Source organism: Plectropomus leopardus, chromosome 7 (assembly GCF_026936395.1).
Source record: "Plectropomus leopardus strain MGB_pleo_1.0 chromosome 7, ASM2693639v1, whole genome shotgun sequence".
NCBI lineage: Eukaryota > Metazoa > Chordata > Actinopteri > Perciformes > Serranidae > Plectropomus > Plectropomus leopardus.
The window spans coordinates 6,882,837-6,904,058 of NC_142182.1; the positions used below are offsets into that span (position 1 = coordinate 6,882,837).

The 21,222-nt window shown below is 40.2% G+C and overlaps 1 protein-coding gene across 3 annotated transcripts in view; it reads right to left on the reverse strand.

The window, feature by feature from the left end:
• The window catches only part of nrn1la (neuritin 1-like a), a 79,330-nt gene that overhangs the window by 21,574 nt on the left and 36,534 nt on the right, over positions 1-21,222 (reverse strand). For all 3 annotated transcript variants that reach the window (XM_088079755.1, XM_088079756.1, XM_042495690.2), the window contains exon 3: positions 533-683. In XM_088079755.1, the coding sequence (XP_087935881.1) occupies positions 533-683 (151 nt within the window). The remainder of the gene's footprint in view (positions 1-532; positions 684-21,222) is intronic.

The following is a 21,222-nucleotide window of genomic DNA, read 5'->3' on the forward strand; positions in this document are numbered from 1 at the left end:
TGAAAATCAAGTATCTATTCAAATTGCTCACAGGTTTTACACACCACTGACACGCTCTAAAGCCCCTTAATTCTCATTTATAACAGCTATGAAACTTTCATTCATTGTTTTCAATTTGCCTTTGGTAACTGCATGTGAACAGGTCATGAGCCAGTCCAGTGAGGGATTAAAGAGCCAAGACTTTCGATCTGTGGTATTGTACAGATGTACGTGCCCTATTGATATCAGATAGCTGTCTGACTTTGTGGAATTGTAAAATGCTTGTCTAAACCCTTCTTTCCAAAAGCCTTGCATACTCAGAGAATATGTACTGCCTTCCCCAGACAGCTGCCGTCTTTGTTTTCTAAACTCTCTCTCTTCTAAAGTAACTGAATACCCACTGATACTGACCCAACTGCCCTGTGGGGTTTACAAATGCATTTCTGAATACTGAAACTCGGCTGGATTCCTATCTAACCGTATTCAGTGCTGTGGATTTTTTCAGACAGCGCTTCTGTTTAACATGGCATAGGATGTGTGTGATTACACTGACCTGCAGATGGAGTGTATCTCGTGCATGTCTTCGTCCTTGTGAGTGCTGTCCGTGAGACTGTCGCCTAGAGCCATCAGACACTGAGCGAAACCCTTATAGATGAAGTCGCACCGTCTGGCTGACAATGCAGCAACAGGGCATGGGCTCAGCACTGGACACACAAAACACACATACACACAAATGAATTAAAAACTGAACTCGCTGTGTAATATTAACTCTGCAGAAAAATCAGAGCAGCAGTTGATGATAAAGTATATCTGTTACTCTTTGTTAATGGCTGCAGCTGTTGCACCAGAGTGAGATGTGCAGATAAAAAGAGCGTGAGTGACACTGCTGTCTCTGCAGCTTTCTGTTTCAGGATGGATTGAGAGGTTGAGTATTATCCATCATACACTCAGAGCTCCAGACAGCTGAGGGTCCATCTTCCTCTCTCACTCATTCAGTGTTTAAAGTCCGCCGCTGATCGATCGCTCACATCAAAGATGAGACACGTCAAGGCTCGTTGACCAGGAAATGGAAACACAACAGAGGAAAATTTATTTATTTATCCTCAGTGATCAGATTCTGTTCAGATCAACAACACACACACACACACAAACACACACACAATCAAGTTAGAGTGCAGCCCTTAATAAACCTCAACATTACTTACACCTTGAAATTACTTGACAACCCTCACAAAAGGACCATTTCCACCAAGAAACATACACTCACTACACAAACACAGATCATCTTTTAGAAAAGGATCCAACCAAGAGCAACAATAACAAATCTGTCAGGTGTCAAGCTGCTCAGACAGCATCTTGTCAGTTGTCAGCATGGATTGTCAAGACACTCGCTGATGGAGAACAAGCAGGACGAGGTGCTTACTGTCAGTTCTGAGTACGTACAAAGATTAGGGTATGAACTGCAGCACAAACTGTGCTTCCGCAGGAAAAAGGGGAATCACATTTTTAACTGGAAATGCATTTTAACAGCAGGTGTCAGGAAATAATAGAAGTTACATACACCCACGCTTTTGGGTGTTTGTTTTCTTTATAATATTTGTTAGGATTATTTCTGATTTGAAGTCAGCTTTCCTCAAAATGACGGATCATTACAACACCATGACATTAAAACTGCTGACAGGTGACAAAAATAACATTAAACATCTCACAACAATGCAAAGCTCTGCTGAGAAACCTTGAGTCCTGGCATATATTTGGACGCCACTTGACATGCACCCACCCTGAAACCCCTTTGCTGACCAAGTACACCTCTTCATGGCAATGGCAGCAGGACAATGCTCCATGCCGAGTCCATTCTCACTCTGAAATCCTCCACTAATGCCGCTTTAGTCAGATTGAAACACTGCCAGTAATGATGTGATATAAGGAGCACAGAGATCCCTAAAGGGCAGCAGGAGGGGCAGTGGATGGGGCAGGAGTTCAGTGTTCGCTTCCTGTCTGAATGTGATGTTTTTTTTCTACACCTTACCATGTGCCCTGGTTGCCTAATTCTTACAAACCGTGCCAGCATGTGCTGTTGTTGATGTCCCAGCGATGGTTGCCATGTGCTGATGTTGTCTAAACATAACCACGTGCAGCATAATCCCACCATGTTTATGTGTTGACAACACAGTAGCGGCATTCAGGAACATAATTAGCAGACACAGAAGGATATCTAAATGTAACATGTTGTCACGCATCATTGTAAATCTGCTCAGGAACGCCCGGAAGAATGTGACAGTGAGCTCAAGGTGTTGACCTGGCCTCCAAATTCCACAAATCCCAATCTGATCGAGCAATCTTCGGATGAGCCGGGAAACCGGAGGTCCTGTGTTTTATGCCGCAACAGGAAAGAGCCAAATCCAATGCATGATGGGGCTTCTGATTTGTCAAAACATGGACACAGGACCTCTGCGGGTGACCTGTGGCGTTTGGCACCAAGGTATTGGCAGCAAATCTGAACAACAAGGAGAGACTAATGCACGCTTTTATAACCTCTCTGGTCTGCCAAAGAATATATTTAATCAGCTGCAACTAATTCAGATTTCTGCAGCACAAGTTCTGACTAAGGCCAGAAGGAGAGCACACATTACACCTATTTTAAAAACTTAATACTGTCTGCCTGTTAGTGTTTGCATTGATTTTAAAATTATTTTATTAGTTTATAAGGTACTACATGGCCTTGCCCCAGACTACATCTCAGAGATGCTTTTAGTTTATGAACCAGGAAGGCCCCTCAGATCCTCCGAATCTTATTTTTCAGCTGTTCCTCAGAGTAGAACTAAAACATTTGGTGTTTCTGCTTTTAGCTTTTATGCTCCAAAATGCTGGAACAGCCTGCCGCAGGATCTGAGAGGAACTGGAAATTTTGATACTTTTAGTCTGGCTGTTATGTAGCGTCTTCACTATCACAGTTTTTTGGTTTATACTTATTCTATTTTCTAAGATCCATTTTTGCTTATTTCCTGTGTTGTTCTTTTTTGTGTTTCTTCAATCAAACTGTGAAGCACTTTGAATTGCATTCGATTTGAAAGGTGCAATGTAGATAAAATTTGACTGATTGATTTGACTGGTTGATTGACTGATTGAAATCCTTGGAGTCCTGTGGGTTACAAGGTGGGGCATGTCCCACAAATGCTCGATTGGATTGGGATCTGGCTAATTTGGAGGCCGGTCTGATGCCTTGAACTCCTTGTCATGTTTCTTTGGACTAGTCCTGAGCAGTTTTTGCAGTTTGATATGGTGCTGCTTGGAGGGGGGGCACTGGCATCAGGGAGTGCTGATGCCATGAGGGGGTGTATTTGGTCTGCAGCAGTGTTTTGGTGGGTGGTACATGTCAAGTGGCATCCACATTAATGCCAGAACTCAAGATTTTTTCAGCAGGACATTGCAGTCTTGTGAGATAATCAGTTACTCATTTCACCAGCCAGTGGTTTTAAAGTTCTGGTTGATCAGTGCATTTGTCCCACCAGGTAAACCCAAAAGATGAGTACAATCAGGAGCCCATTTAGGAAACCACCTTTTGTTCCTCTATGAAAATGTGGATAAACCCCAACAAAAGCTATTCCCTGGATTCTAAAGTCTGGCACTAAAGTGCACACTTCATGCACACACACACACACACACACACACACACACACACACACACACACACACACACACACACACACACACACACACACACACACACACACACACACACACACACACACACCCCTGAGAACCCAGTCTCACAAATCATTTACTTTGTGCATAGCTATTTACAGCATCTCACCAAAGCCCAAAGCTGTTTGTTGAGTCAGACTTGAGGAGGAGAAATTTCATCCAGAGAGATGTGCATTTGGTTGAAATAATTATTAGCAATCATTCAATGGTTTTGGTGTTGTACCTCCATTTATAGAGGATTGAAAAGACAGCGAGCTAAGCTTTAATGTACACACGGCAGAGACCTAGATCTCTTCCGGGGTGTGGGCACCGCTGTTTTATTAGGCTGATCCTTTCTCATCTTTTAAGCAGCAGCAAATGAATGTGAATCAGAAGCCTGAGAAGACTTCAAGGAGCGGCTAAGTGTCTTGAAAACAGAAGATGGAATTATTCCATCTCAGGCTTTAAATTTGCAATATAACTTCCTTCATTCAACTCAGTGCTTTTTCAACATGCCTTGACATTTCAAGGTTACAGACCTTTCAATCACTGCCCACAAGTTGGGCCAATGGACGTTTGAGATGGTGCTAACGGCATTCATTACATGCTAAAAAGTAACAACTCTGACCAGGCAAGGCTGCAAGACAGGTGAAGTGGTAGCTTTTTTAGCGACCTAGTTTTCACCACCATCATGAGGATTTTCCACCATCACTGACCAATATCTGCTCACATCCACTGGGCTGACTGCCTTTTTGGTTGCTTTTTTGTTTGTTTTGACTCACTGTTAACCTTATACAATAATTACTAATATGAATTTAAAAATATTATTAAAAATAGTGACAGGAAAACCCTGTAATCCAGAAATTAGTAAAACTAACTGTGGTTAAGTTTTGGGCATTTTGGTTATGGGTTAGAGAAAGATTATGATTTTGGTAAACCTGTTGTGTCTCACGCTTCCAGTAACTTTAGACTTAGTCTGAATTAAACCAACAACAAAATCTCTCCCCAGCCTAGTCGGAAGGGTAATGTGCTATTTACTTTCAGTTTTTAGACCTTTAAATACTCAATAGAAACCCACAAAATGTTAAGACTGTTCCAACAATCACAAGCTCGAATGGTCGAAATAAATTCCTTCACCACAGTCTCTCTCTGCCATCACTGGCTGCCAACTGTTTACAGTCCTGTAACTTCTCGTTCCACCACTAGGTGTCTTGATGTCTTTCACTGGAGACTGAGCTCTGGTGGTGTGTGCTGTGCACTAGGTACATGCAATAAATAAGAAAGAGGAGCGCATGAATTTATGACAGTTTTGAAAAAAATACCTTTGGGGTATTTAAATACCCTGGTATACCGTGATACCGAGACGCCGACAAAGTCTAGCTTAAAATTGTAATCCTTATGATTATCATGGAATCCATCCAGCTGTGGTGCTGCTTATACAAATGAAACATCCTGCTGCAGTTTCACATTAAAAGTGTTTTTGTGAAGCTGTTACAAGAAAGAAATGTATTGTTCACCTAGGCTAAAGCCGACAAAGAACATTTATAAAACAAAGCATCTAAAAGACATATCAGTGGTCAGTTTTGACATTTTTTTTGTCAGTGGATCATTCGAAGACACAGCCACCACAGCAAACTGTTAGACAAAGAGTTCACCTGATTTTACTGTGTCCTGCCAAGCATGGCCAAAACAACCAGGAATTTAATCCTTCACCAAGCTGTGAGAGCCTAAACATAACCATGAAAGTTAAACAATTCTATATTTGCTGTGGACACTGACTGATTTGGTATAAACATTTAGCAGCTTGCCGTATACATGACTTAAAAATGTTTCCTCATTATGCCAAAAAAGCAGAAACATAAAAAATGGGTGGCATTCCATTTCTTAAAAAATGGTTTTTTTTCTCTCTTTTGCCAATTAGCATGATAGAACCACAGTTTCTAGGCGACTGCAGGGGAAAATGCCAAAAAATATGGCAACAAACATGGTCAGAATGATGTTGTGCAGCTGCATTTCTTCAATCCACATCAAACATGTTGTCAAAATTGCTCCCAAAGCTTCCATGTTGACTGAAAATTATGTCGGCAGGACAGATACATTGCTTGTTACTGATCATGGCAAAATACCAGCCCTCCCACACAGAAATCAGCTAACGAGCAGGAAGTCAGACTGAATGATGCGGTGAAACTGAATGCCAATTCAGTCCGATTATCAGACAACTTTTCCTCTCCATCACGATTTTAACGTAGGCGTGTCGGCAGTGATTATGTCCCAATCACTGATAGTGCGGGAGACAAGAAAGGTTGCTTCAGATGGATAATATATTGGATAAATACATAAATGATTGACACAGCCCTTTCTGAAATATATCTGTTTTAAGGATGAAACATAGCGCATATTCTTACCTCCACCCTTACTTTGCTACTTTGTTGACAGAGAAGGTGGAGACAAAAGGTGGTGCAGTGAAAGGTTTTGGCAGCTTCTTTCTCCTGCCATCTGTTACTTATTCCTGTCTTTCTTCTATCTGAATTCATCTCTTTACTCATTCATCTCGACACTCCTGTCTCATGACCGTCAACGCACACCAATGACTACCTGCCTATCACAGGGTTTGAAAAGCTATCACTGCATATACATGAGAGAGGGACGATACAGAAAAACTCTCAACGACAAAAAGAGACGATAAAACCTGTGACCTTACATTTAAAAACAAAGCCAGTATTAACACAAAAACAGTTTGATTTAACCCTCTTAACTCTGCAAAAGAAATGGTCCACCAGGGCCCACATTGGTGTTTTTGCTTATTTCTTGGAGTATCTTCAAATGTTTTAAATCCCTCAGATCTGTAAAACCTCAGTTAAAAGGTTGGTTGTTAACCATAATAGTAGATAAAAGTATTGAAATTGTGTAATAAGAAAAGAATAAAATCTATTTTTTCATAAGATTTCACGAAAAAACTATTGATCCAAAACATGTTTAAATGTCAAAATATAAACAAAATGCTTTTTACACTCCCAAAGTTATTTGAACTGTATACATTATTTAGTTTTTGAGATATGCTCATTTTTAATGAGCAGAGTACAAAGGCACTAGATTCATCCCTCATTCATCTGGCACCACTGCATTTTTTTGCACCACATCATGATGTGATGACACAGAAGACAAAAGCTGTAGCTTTGTGCTGCAAAAAAACAGGTTGTTTTAGCTATAATGGTTTTTATTTCAGACGGATGTGTATCAGATTATGCAAACGACAATCTCCCGCAGCCATTAGGGGGAAATTACAGAGGAAATTCCAGCATTTTTAATGGGAAATTCTACATTTGCACTGAACACAAAGTGAAGAAAAATATTATTGTAGATCTATTTAAACAGAATCATGCAAACAATGATCTCCCAAAACATCTCTCGCTTAACAGTCCACAAATTGTTGTTCCACACAACAATTGAGGAGCATTTAAAAAATGCGTAAATATCATTTAATCAAGTTTAGTTGAGGTTTTAGAATAAATTATAATGACTGGATTATTACATTTCAGGGCTAAAGTGATACTATACTATACTATACTTGGTGCATTGATCCCTATTACTGTAATTTCAGGTATATGCTGCTTTTTCTTTTAATCATTTTGATTTATTAAGTCTATTTAAACTTTTTTACATGTGTAATTTTACTTTTAATACTTCATTGTATTTCCTTGAAATCACATTTACTTTGTTTAAGTTAATTAAACGGTAGGCCTACATTAATTTTACTTGGAAGAAATTCTTCTTACAGCCTTTTTTGGTGTAAATAATTTTTTTAGGGGGTGTTAACTGTGCTAATAGGTGATTTATGATCAGGTGGGATTCATCATTGAGCACACCTGGGTAAGAGCAGATTTGGTTGGCTAAGAAAATTCGGTGCATCTGGAATTGAATTCTCTCTATTTTCTCTTACCAGAAAATTAATAGAGAAAATGTATGATAAATTTCAGAAAATTGTTCTGCATGAGGCCCAGCATTTCATCATTTTATGTAATTTGGTGAATTTTTTGAGAATGATTAAAAAAAAGTGTTTTTCAATGGGTAAATGAAAAGTTTGACTCCTCCGTCAATGTAAAAATCAGCCGTTTTAAATGTAGCTAAACTGTGACACAGTCCCAGAAGAGCCGCACGACTGGAAACACAGAAAGCTGAGACAATGTTACTGAAGAGTTAGCTCATCCCAGCGGAGCCTCATCCTGACTTGTTGACAGCCGGCTCTCCGGTAGAAGTAGATCATTTTGGAGCTGGCAGTGACCGATTTTTCACTGAGCTAAGATGGCCCTCTTCAAGAGTGTGACAGGCACAGATGCATCATGTCATGATTAGTGTACAAGGCGGCGAGGATAACGCTGCTGAAGAGTGTGACTTTTCCAGAAGTGGCTTGTCGTGACAAGTAAAAGTCAGAGTGGAGCCTGGCAGGTGAACAGGAGATGCTAATTGGGTCAGACACTGCATCACCACAACTCTTCCCCCTCTCCCCAGAGGCCTGCTGGTTAATATTTAATAAACCAGACCTTCTGCCTACCCCCGACTCTCTTTGTGTTGTTGTTGTTTTCTCTAGGAAAACTATTGATTTCAGGCAGGGTTGTTCATGGGGCCTGAAGATTATTGGCTTCACTCATCTCCATGAAGTTTTAATGAAGACCTGAGGAGGAAAAATGGCTGGCGAAGGCGAAAAGAAGACAGGTGTGAGAAGAAAAGATGTGGAGGTGGAGTTGATGGGGTAGGAGAGAACAAAGTGCCCAAAAATGCTAGATGTAGTAATGAGCAAAGCAGGAGTTGCTGAGGGAGATTTGGGAGATTGAATGGGCAAAACATTTTTTTTTCTAACAGATGAGATTTCACAAGGTGGGTTGTCATAGCAGATTTGCACAAAACTTAAGGGATATTTCGAAATGTCGATAAAACACAGTTACGAGATGACTGTCTTTTCATTGAAAGATGTTATGCAACTTCTCCTCTCGTGATAACAAGAAGCATGATGATGGGTGTTCAAAGCATTTGTAGGTTTATTTCTATTGCAGTCACTGCACTTGTCGTCATTATTTCCAATCAAAGATAACGTAGGCGTGTTATGCGAGTGATAATGTGAAGGCAAGCCTTATATGTGGGAGCGGCCACATATGAGGGATTTCTTGGAGGTGATAGTCCACAAATTCATAGAGGAATTGTGGATTCAAAACTTCCCCATGATTTGCTCAACTTTTGAAGAGTTAAGTGATGCAAAACCACCTATGTAGCTCCTCCTGCACAGTCATAACATCATTTGACCTATAAAAGCCAAAAAAGTGCACTTTTACTGCAGTTTTGCCAAATATGGCTTTTTTGAATCGCCTGAAATACCACCTCACACAAGCGTAAAAACTGATAAATGATAAATGGGAGTTTTTTTTTTTTAAATTGACATGTTTCCATTAGGCATATTTCATATTCACAATTTCAATTTGCGTAATTTGAGGGTTAATGGAAACCCACCTACTGTCCTACGCAAAGGAACAACAATTATCCCACATTAAAAAATCCCCCCTAACACATCCATCTACCCTTCACTGTCTGCGGCGTCTCTGGCTACAAGTCAGGTCAGTGAGAACAGCTTTCAGTTTTCTTCTCTGTACAGGCACAGACTGATCAGGATTATTGAACCTTAAAGATGATGTTAAGTTACAAACACTATTATATATATATATATATATGGGGAGAAAAAAGCAGACCTAAAAATGTACAAAAGTTGTTTGTTTTTATACAGTTGGTTTTCGGAAATATCAGGGAAATCATGCCGCAGATTCTTGGGTTGCAGATCCCACTGACATACGTGACACTTTACTTGGGCCACCTGCCAGAAGCAATAACAAGCAATGATACATAGATACCTATTGAAAATATTTACAGTGGCAGCAACACAAAAAAGAAAAAAAGAGATAACTCATCAGTGGCTACAAACCGACACGGCTACAGTAGATAACTGGCTTGAAATTATTGAAGAGATTCATGAGATGGAAAGACTGACTTTTCTGCTGAGAAAGGAGAAAGGACATGCAGGACGGACAAAATGGAAAACATATATTTTGGAATAAGGAATGTGTTTGCTGGTTCGCTCTTTTCCCCTTTTTTACTGTCTGTTTTTTTAATTAAGGTAAATGATATGTTATTTATTAAGTGCTGTAATAGGCCTCATGCTTATAACCCATAACATGGTATGTCTGTTATCCAGATATGACGACTGTCATAATGCCTGGCTATGTTCCTCAGGTTTGTTTTTTTGTTGTTGTTTTTGTTTATTTCAGAGGACGAGGAACATAGAAGGAAATTTCACTTTAAGCACCTGTTTGCACAGGCTACACTGCTCAGGCTACTCTGGAATTTTCTGCATAAAGATTAAATATGTTGCAATAATATTTTCGGTATAGGAGAATGTATAAAGAAAGAAAAATTAGACAATATGAAACTGTCGGGTACTTGACTTAGTAGTATGGCTCCTGATTCTTCTCTATGTATGCATTTTTATGTTGGTTTGTATAGGTTTTGAGAAAGGGGCAGGTTAAATACGATTTTTTCTTCTCCCTGCTCCCTTTTTGTTCGTGCGTTGTGTACAAGAGTTGTCCTGAATTTAATTCTGATTGTTGCACATTAACATGAGCAGAACAAATAAAAGAATAAATGAATGAAATCTGGCACCTTACTCTGACGACACAACTCTGAGATGCTGCGCTCAGTCCCTGCTCCTAGTTCTTTCCTCAGCCTTCAGTCTTTATGCTAACCTATGCTAACGACATCCTGCCTCCAGCTCCGCGCTCAGCACACAGACACGAGATCGATATCAATATTCTCATCTCACTCTTGTATAAACTAGAGTCACCGCCTCGAGGTTCTATGCCTCTGCAAACCAGTCCAGTTGCAGTAAACATTCAACTTTGTCCGGACTCATATGTGTGTACGCTGTGTGCTTTAAGTATGGATGTTGCTGCAAAGAAGCTACTAATTAAAAAATGCGGATGCTTCAAACACATCTTCCAGGTCTTTACAATCAGCACAGTTTTAAGATGGACACTCCAAGATTAGTGTCATTAATTCAGTATCTGATCATACGTCTCCCCTCCTGTTCCTGAGATATGACATTGAATAATGGCCAAAAAAAATATCATGTCACAGTGGTTTTGACCTTTTGGATATAAAATGAAATAACTTTAACCAATCAGCACATACATCCTTGAGTTATGGCCAAAAACGGGGAATTTTGAGGTCACTGTGACCTTGACCTTTGACCATTGGTGTTATGTAATGAAGTCAGAATACTTTGTACTAAGTATTGTTTGGGATTATATGTATTTTAATTGAGTTTTTATATTTCTGTCAACTTTTAATTTTACTCCACTACACTTGTCTATTCTCTGTAATTCAATGTTGTTGAACTTTGACGTATTTTTAAAAACCTTTTTCACTTTATGTTATTTGGCGACATTTATGATATGTGATTTTATGCTGTTTTATTGCTTTTGCTTTTTTTAAGGTGACCTTGAGTGTCCTGAAAGGCGCCCATAGATAAAATGTATTATAATTTATTATTATTATTTCCTAAATAAATGTATACTTTTACTCCACCACAGTTACCCCACACATTTTAGTTTACTTGCCACAAAAGAGGGAAGGAAGGAGGGATAAATCAAAAAATAGAAGAGAAAAAGTGGATTTTGTTCTTGAAATCTTTTAAGTTGCAAAATAAAGACCTTTGTCTAAGTGTAATGCAGGCTCCATTTTTTAAGATATTTTTTTGGATGTTTTTGCCTTTAATTGATAGGACAGCACAAGTGTGAAAGGGGGAGAGAGATTGGGTGATACGCAGCAAAGGGCCGAGGCTGGAATCGAAGCGAGGACACAGCCTCTGTACATGGGGCGCCCGCTCTATCCACCACGCCACCAGGTGCTTATGTTATGAAGAAATAAACTTCATAATCTTAAAAATTACAACCTCTTGGTTTTTTAATAACATAATTCACTTGTACTTTTACTTTCAATTACAAAAATTTAAAGAGCAACAGGTTCAGAGACGCTCACACGCTGCTCACACATGGAATATGTCCCAAGGATTACACTGACACCCTCATTTCAACACCTTTCATTACACTAAACTTTGCAACCTTTACTTCTTTCCCACTATTCCCACTCCTGAAGTGCGCCTTCATATAAAGTTAAACCAGAATACTGTTCAGCTTCCAGCTACTGTGCATGAAGAAACGCAGGTCAGATCAGCTTTTCAACAGCCAGCAAATCCCACTGCAATTTCTTCCAAAATTAAATTCTCTAGATGAAGTATATTTCTTAAACAGTAGAACCATCTCGAAGTGCCAACAAGCCCGTAATTATTGTTGCAGCATGTATGTATGAATTGTGTGTAATTCAGCCCCATTATGATGATAAAATGTATACCAACAGGGTATAAGAAAGTCCCAGGACGCACTCATTTGCATTTCTACAGTTCTTTGAAAGAGGTCCTCAGAGATGTTCTGTATGATTACCTCCACAAGCCGCTATTCAAAACTGAAATGAGTTCATGGGGTGCAGTTGGGAAATCAAGGCAGGGAAGCACATCTGTTCAATTGGCAGGAATTTGTTGTTCCTGTTTTGGCTTGTAAACTAATGATCTGTTTGCAGGGCTTGATTGAGCCTTCTCCACCTCGCACTGAGGTCACCGGGGGGTCCGACAGGACGGCGATGCTTAGCTCTAATGTCTGGTTGCTTTAATACTGAGGCTTCACTGCAATAAGAATCTCTGGAGAGGATTGAATAGCCTTTACTGTATAGAGTTTATACGCTCCTCTGCTCGCTCTCACATAAAGGCATGTACTTTATGTGAGGAGCCCGTGAACTATCCACAGTTTTTTTATGTATTTATTTACTCTTTTCAACCAAAGAGTCCTGGGATCAAAACTCAACAACTCAAGAACACTTGAGTTCAGTGAGGGGCTTATCGACATCAGTGGGATTCATTCTCTGGGAAGCATGACTGTCTGGACTAAATTTCACAGCAATCAATTGAAAAGCTGTTGAGATATTTCAGTCTGGACCAAAGTGACAGCTCAACTGAACCAACAGACTGACATCGCCAACCTTAGAGCCTTGCTCCCTCACATCACTGAAAAGCAGCATATACATACTGTCAAGTTATGACATGAAATTATTTCCCAGTTGGCGAGTTGTTTTCTGACGTGACAGGCCGTTCATGGGAGTGAGAAAGTTGTCATTTGGATTATTCCGACACCACATGAACGCAGTGTGCTTGTTTTGCTGACGTCCACTCCCGTCTTAAGATATATCGGAACAGCACCAAGTTAACCCCAATCTGCACCAGCACTTACTTTCAGAGGCACAGTGCACTACCTAATCCGAGGCAGGGACTTTTTTCACCCCAATAAAAGTTCTCAAAAGTTGTCCTACAGGTGCAGTTCCTGCAGTAAAGACATGCATCAAACAGGCGAGACCCCATAAAACCAGCGCGAGTTCCAGCAGTGGACACAACCTGTTGTTGGCTACAGACATCTAGGTGCCACTAACATTTGCCAGCTTCTTTTGTGTTAGAATTGTGGCGCAGAAATCAAAGCAGTCATAGATTAATGCCGTTAAAATGCAGGTGAGGCTCCTCAAAAGGTTCTTGGAAAAAGCTCACAGGATCAAAAAGGGCCAACGGCCTGTTTGTTACTAAATGATGAGGCGGTGTGCATCCAGGTTGTGCACGGTCGGACCCTGATTCCTGCTTAGTGCATGTTGGGGAGGAAAATAAATCATTGAATGAGTCAAGGATATAGCCAGCTCGAAATTTAAATAATTTGGGTCCACAGAGAATTATTAACACTCTTGACGGACTTTCCCCATTAGTCAGTGGCAAGAATCTGCCAAGGTTAGTGCCGATGTCTGCTCACTCGCTGAATTTGAATGGACTTTTTTTAACACTAGCGGGGCTGAGCGTCAGACGGCTGGTTTGAATCTTGGAATTGAAATATCACAGCTTTTAACGTGCTGCTTCACGGCATGAAGACACATGATAACAAGAACAGAGGTGCTCAGTGGAAAAGAAACTGAAATGTGGACGTATGGAAAAATACATCCAAGACAGAGAAAGAGAAAGAGAAACATACTTGAAACTACAAATGCTTATTAGAAGTATAACTCCAGCTGCTGGGACACATAAGTGCTGAGGGGAGCAGGCAGATCAATGAAGGGACAGCTGATCAACTACTTCTCAACCTGCCTTGATTAATATTTGATATCTGAACTAAGACTGAGCTCAGAGAGAGAGAGAGAGCAGGAGGAGCAGAGAGGTGGAGTGACTGATTGATATGGACAGTGAGAGAAATCTCTCGGCTTTGCAGACTTGATTGCGATCGGAGAGAGATGAAAAGGATAAAAAGAGATGAAGGAGTGTGGAAAGGCATTTTTCTGAAGAGGTTGATAAATTGCATTGATAAATAGTATTTGTTTGGCAGAATTGTTTAGGACTATTGATGTCAGGAAATGTTGCTCTCACTGCACCCAATACAGCGGGGTATAATATCTATATGACAAATGTTGAAGGATAAGACAGGGTGTTATCCAATATTTTTTGTTATCGTCAACAAATCGCATGAAAAGACTAATAGCGTGATAGTCTGTCTCTTGTCTCCCTCAGTCCATTTATTCCCACTGAAGATGTAAACTTTTTTTAAAAACAGGAGAAAATGATGTCCTGAAACAGCTGAGCACTGCAGTGTTTTGCCAAAGTTTCTCAAAAAAGAGAACCAACCTGGCAAAGTGGGCAGCAGATTTGGCTCTGCCCAGGAGGTGAAACTAAATCCAAGTTTCAAATACTTTGGGGGAAAAGAAATGCAACACTTCATTTTCCGCATTGGCAACATTTCCAGTTGTGAGCCGTTTCTTTCCAGTAAGCCGCACAACCAAACGCTACTTCTCTATATTCATTTTCTCTCAAAGAAAATAAAAGAGCTCAAAAATGATTACGGTGCATACAATCTGTTCTCCTTAATATTTCTTTACCGTCTCATGTGCAAACACAAATTTAGGAGAGAATCAAGCAGCAGTTTGGTTTGGCCTTTTTAACCATTAGGGCCCTTTTTAGTATGACACACACTCATATCCCTTTGTGCACAAAATGCGATTTTCAAAATGACTTCAAAACTGTTTCAAAAAATAAAAAATGACTCATTTTACAGCCCTAATCAATACACATTTGGCATGTCACAGTAGTAGGTATTTATGGTAGCATGAGGACATACAGTATGTGAAATCTTAGCATTACCATCATACCAGTTTCAGTAGTGATGAAGGAGCATGTTATCCAGTGCAACTGTGTGGCTGATTTATGTGTTTTAAACACATTAAAGACAACAATTAAGCTCTATGGAAGAAGAGGAATAAGATATATCAGGCTTGGAGATCAATATATTGTTGATTTCACTGTATTTCTTGTTAATAAGAGAAAGATAAGTCAAGTCAAGTAAAGTCAATTTTATTTATAAAACCCATTTTCACAAAACACGCTTTGCCTCAGAGGGCTTTAGAGCATACGACATCCCTCTGCCCTTAGACCCTCACATCACCTAAGGAAAAACTCCTGAAAGAAAAAACCCTGTAACGGGGGAGGGGGCATCCTAAAAAGAAAATATTATATATGCCTTTGTATTTCTTGAAAAGCATGTAAAACCATTCGCCTAAACAGTTCCTTTTTTTCTGGCCTGAGAGAAATAGTCTAAAGTATTTCTGCTGTGTTTGTAGCTTCAGAAGAAAAACCTCCGCAGTTAGCGTGACATGTATATTCAAGAAACAAAACTATATCAATCAAATTTAAGTAAGAAATATGCAGTGATACTGTGCTATGCATTTCATGCCGTTGTTTTGAAAGATGTGACACGTTTGTTGATCTTTGCGAAGTGTTCACTTTTATTAAGATTGTTTGGGAAACTCAAAGAGACTCTCTTCTTTTTTAATGTCTTTGATTGTTGTCTCGGAGATGCCAGACAGCTCACCTTTTCTCCCTGCGTCTTCCATCGGCACTTTCAAATTCTACTGCACTTATTAAAAGGCGTTTCTCAGAGTAGATTTTTTTATCACGAAAAACATAAAAAGTATATGCTGGATTCTACTTTCTCTTGATTTAAGATTCACCCTGACAGGTCGGTATACAGAGTGACTGTTAGAGCAGTACGTGTTTTGCTCAAATATGTGATTCAAGGCCTTGAATTTATTAAAGGGCAATGTTAAACACATGCAGTTTTACCCACTGTGACAGGTTGACTCACTTGTTATGAAAGCCTGTAATTGAGCTATTTTTTCCATGAATCCCATTCTTTAGCACCACAGGATGTATACTACTTCACACCTGTGTTCACTGTGTCAGCTGTTTCCACCTTTTTGTGTGTGTGTGTGTGTTTATATCCAGCAATAGTGATCAGTGTTGATGATGTGGTAAGAGGTGTGCTTTGTTGTACCTCTAACAACACCCAACAGTAATATCACAGTGTACATACACACCCAGAGTACCAACCCATTCTCACCCCAGGATGTCAAATACAGAAGCTTTGTCACATCCACAAAGTTTTCCTCAACTTACAGCCTGCCGGCTGTAAGTTGAAGCCAAATCTGGCCCCTGATAGGGTGCCGGGTACTTTAAGTATACATTAGGTGCCAGCCAGAGTGCATAAAGCAGCATAAAATCGGGATTGCTTATCAAAAAAGTACCAGAGGAGGATTACCCCATATTCCTGACAGAGGTCCTAGATAAGTCCCTATGTCCTAAAATCCTAGAAATGTCCTTAAATCCCAGAAATGTCCTAAAATCTGAATATTGTCCTAAAATACTAGAAATGTCGTAAAATCCTAGAAATGTCCTAAACTCTAAGAAACATCCTAAAAGTCTATAAATGTCCTGAAATCTAAGAATGTCCAAAAATCCTAGAAATGTGCCAGAATCTTAGAGAAGTCCTAAAATCCAAGAAATGTCCCTAAATCCTAGAAACATCCTAAAATCCTAAAAATGTTGGGTGCCCAGTAGCTCAGTGGATAGAACTGGTGCCCCATGTAAAAAGGCAATGTCTTTGCCGCAGGAGCACGCCTACATCCTGTCCTGTCAAAAAAAGGCAAAAAAAAAATTATATATATTTTTTTAAATCCTAGAACTATTAGAAAATCAAACAAATATCCAAAAATCCTACAAAATATGTTAAAATTCTAGAAATACCTTCAAGTCCTAGAAATGTCCTTAAATGCAGGAAATGTTTCTAAAGTCTAAAAACATCCTAAAATCTGAGAAATGTCCTAAAATCACAGAAACATCCTAAAATCCTAGAAACATAGCTACTGCTACTGGCCCCGGCCTCCTGTCATTTTGCAACAATGGCCCCCAAGAAAAGTAAGTTGAGTATCCCTCAAAAACATGGTCTTATGCTGTGAAACTGTCCCAGTTAGGTTTAGGCAACAAAACTACTTATTTGCATGCAGTTATGTGCAGATATGCTCACAGGGTCACTGAAACAAGGAGGGATTTGTTTGCCAGGAAACATCCAAACAAATGTCTTGGTGAAACAGCCGTAAGATATCCTTAAGATGAGAACATTGTGAATACATTTAATGTTTCAAGCCTACATATTTACACATAACATTTCAAAATGTCTTGTTCACAAATGAGCATTTTGGCTGATGGCTACAAGTAAGGTCAGGAGGTCACAAAAATAATTTTCATCCTCTGGGGACCATGAATATTGACAGAAAAGTTCATATAACCACACAAACATGGGCAAGAAAGCTAAGAACCTTTACAACAAAAGCTTTGACTAAAACTTTTCTGTTCTGCCAGAAAAGCGCTGCCATCAAATGAGCTTGAAGGTCAATGTCATTTCCATTTGCTTCTAGTCAAGCTAGTGATCAAAGCAAAGCTTTAAGGCCTGAGAGGACTTACTCTGAATTATACGTTTGGTTTCAACTGAAACAAATCAATCAAACGAGCAGCAGCATGTAGCGTTTCACACCAGACTAAGCAGAACAATCCACCAGTCAACCTGAAAATCAGATTCTCGATGTGTGGTACGAGTAAATGGATTCTGCTAAATGACTTCTGACACACTGAAGCACATGTCGACTTCATACCTCTGCTACAGTGTGACTCCTCCACTCAGTCACAGACAACAGGTATCACCACCAGCCACACTGAAGCCAAAAAACAACACTCCACTGTTAGTGTTTTGCTTTCAGTGTCAACACCTATTCAAATCTTGATTACAGGCCCATATGGTTCACTGAAATACATCACTTCTTTTTTTACTCACCATTACTCAGCACTTTGATCATGTGATCGCAGCCTTTGGTTAGATACAAAATGTTCTGCACCACTTTTTGTAGGATAATATACAAATGGTTCCTTAGAACAGTCTGTTATGTACAGTTCGTGGTGTCAGCAAACTCGAGCTTGCCTGTACCACAACTTTGTTGACGGGAAACAACTCTAACATGCGTCTCTGCGTGAAACCGCTCACGGAGCACGCACGCTCGGGAAAAGTGAGCTCGCTGATGTCAAACTCTCTTCATGAATTTTTGCCGTTCTACCAACTCTACCAGTGTTCGTGCCGTAGTTTCAGCTCAGGTGTTGTTTACATTTGAGCGTGCAGTGAAAAAACATCAAAGTTCTTCTTTTCCCCTCTGCTCCACTTTCAAAGCGGCGTGCTGTGTGCAGAGCAGCGAGAACACAGCGACGCCCCGCTGACAGCACAGAGCCGGCAGAGGGCTGCTGCCCTGATACACACTCCGACGTCCAGGACATGAGATGGACTCACAGTCACCATAATGTAAAGTCTTTGAGAAAATAGGATGCAGATGGTCTCGAGACACATCCCTAACACACACAGTAGTACACACACACGCATGCGTGTGTGCACACCCACCCACACACTCACACACACACACACACACACACACACACACACACACACACACGCACACAATGTACTGATCTATTCATGAGTCTGGTCGTACAGAGGCTGGCAAGATCACTGCTGACTGGACTGAAATGCTGCTGATGCCTGCTGCTCACCTCACCTGACAAACACACACACACACACACACACACACACCTATACACACGTGCCTATACACAAACACAAACACACACACACACACACACACACACACACACACACACACACACACACACACACAGCAGTTTCTCAGGGGAACACATTCAAATTGATTAGTCCTGCAGCTATTTTTCTTCAGTTGTCAATCTATCCCTGAATGATGAACATGGCTCCTCCTTCTGATCCCCCACACCCACACACACACACACACACACACACACACACACACACACACACACACACACACACACACACACACACACACACACTCACACACACACACACAATCACATGCACATCACGTAGGAGCAGATGTTTATTTGAGGCTATGGTAACTTTCACTATGGGAACTTCCGCCTCTGACGTGCCTCATCTTGAAAACATGTATAGAGCTAATGATGGTACTCAGGGTGCCCTCGTTGCATGCAATACACCATCCCATTGAGACTGTGGAGAGTGTTTACGTGTGTGTGTGTGTGTGTGTGTGTGTGTGTGTGTGTGTGTGTGTGTGTGTGTGTAAAAGAGAGAGAGATAGAGAGAGAGAGAGTATTGCTCCAGTATCTGTGTTTTCTTGAGTAATTCATTAAAAACACAAAATACAGACAAATTAGTGTATGCATGTTCACGTACACGGCCTACATCCTTCTATGCATATTAATGCAAGTGTGTGTGTGTGTGTGTGTGTGTGTGTGTGTGTGTGTGTGTGTGTGTATGTGTGTGTTGCTCTGGCTGCCTGTGTGTTCATGGGACCAGAAGTGAACAACAACACTTTATAATTAGACTGGTCCAGGTCAGGTGACTCTTCTTCAACGTGACTGGGAAACCTGCTCTGCAGTTCCTTTCCATTAACACCTCTGTGCGTTTGTGTGTGTGTGTGTGTGTGTGTGTGTGTGTGTGTGTGTGTGTGTGTGTGTGTGTGTGTGTGTGTGTGTGTGTGTGTTTGCTGTCTCAGTGCCTCTTATCACCGTACAGGAGGGGCAGGAGCCCAGAAAGGAATAGAATGAAGTGAGGAGGAAAAAAATAAAAGGAAAAAGAAAGGCGTCCAATCAGCAGGTCCTTGGTTAAAGAAAGGTTCAGGTAACCTACTTGGAATAGTGTGCAACCTGTGAAAAGGGTGAGAAGTGCACAGAGAGCATCTGTGGGCCCCTTCCACGCTTGTTACCATGAAAAGATGTACGGCAGAGACAGAGACATAAACTTAATTTTCTAGTCGTTTGAAGCCTCATTCTGAAGTTCCTCCCACACAGGACTCCTTTTCCTCCTCCTCAGATGACAACTGTTCAGATTACGGCTCATGTTTTATCCACACAGAAGTGTTTCACAGAGTTAAAATTAATGCGTTATTCATATAAACTCTGCCAACCCCAGATAAGCCCCTATGACATCACTGATGCAGAACAGATAGAGAAAGAAATAAAAGAGACGTTTAATTCCCTCTGCTGATTACTGACCTTTGTTCTTTTCCGTTTTACATGATAATCTGTGAAGAACTTCTGAACTGTTTTTTAACACTGTTAGGAAAGGTGGTATGCAAACAGAGTTATTTGTTAATTGTATTCATTTATTTACAAGTGGGTCTACGCTGTTGTTGAGTTTACCTTTTTTGCATCGTGGATCGAGCAGTGATGCTGTTGGATTTAACAGGCACACAAAATGTTGTTTTTTTAACCAAATATGAACACTCACAAGAGGTGGCAAGGAAATAAATACATTTACCAGTGGCATGAAAAGTTAGAAATACTGTCGTAAAAGACCTGAATCAGTATTTTAAAGAGTACACAAGTATTTACATCCAAGCACCAAAAGTAAAGTACTCACTTTGCATAATGGCAGAATATTATCTTATAATCTATATTATATTATTGGACTTAAACTATGGATGCATGAATGTGAACTAGTGTATATACAGGTTTTCCACGGACATGCAAACCTGGAAAAGTCATGGAATTTCGAAATAACATTTCCCACGCCTGGAAAAATCAAGGTATTAGTGAAAAGTTTTGGAGAAGTCATGGAATTTTGTTGTGTATAATGAAATTGTTAAAGTAATCCTCTGTGGATAACCTTTCAGTGGTCGATGTAATGTAGCTGTAATGTAAGTTGATATTGAATGTTTGCGCCATGCGTTTCTTCATTTTCTCCGTGCGTTCTGTCTCTCTCTTCGTGTATATCAGCTAGCTAAAATTACGGATATGGACAATGAGGTATAGAGGTAAAAAAGCAGGGTAAACATGTTTATTTCAACTGTAAAGATGTGAATTTTAACATGGAGATCTATGCTTATTCAATGAACTGCAGTTTTTTGGCATTTCCAACCTCATTTCCGGAGGTTGCTGCTTGAATTAGACTGTGGTTTTCCAAGGCAGCCTCCAGGTGTGAATGTGTGTAACTGTGTGAGTCTGAACATGGTGTCAAAGGA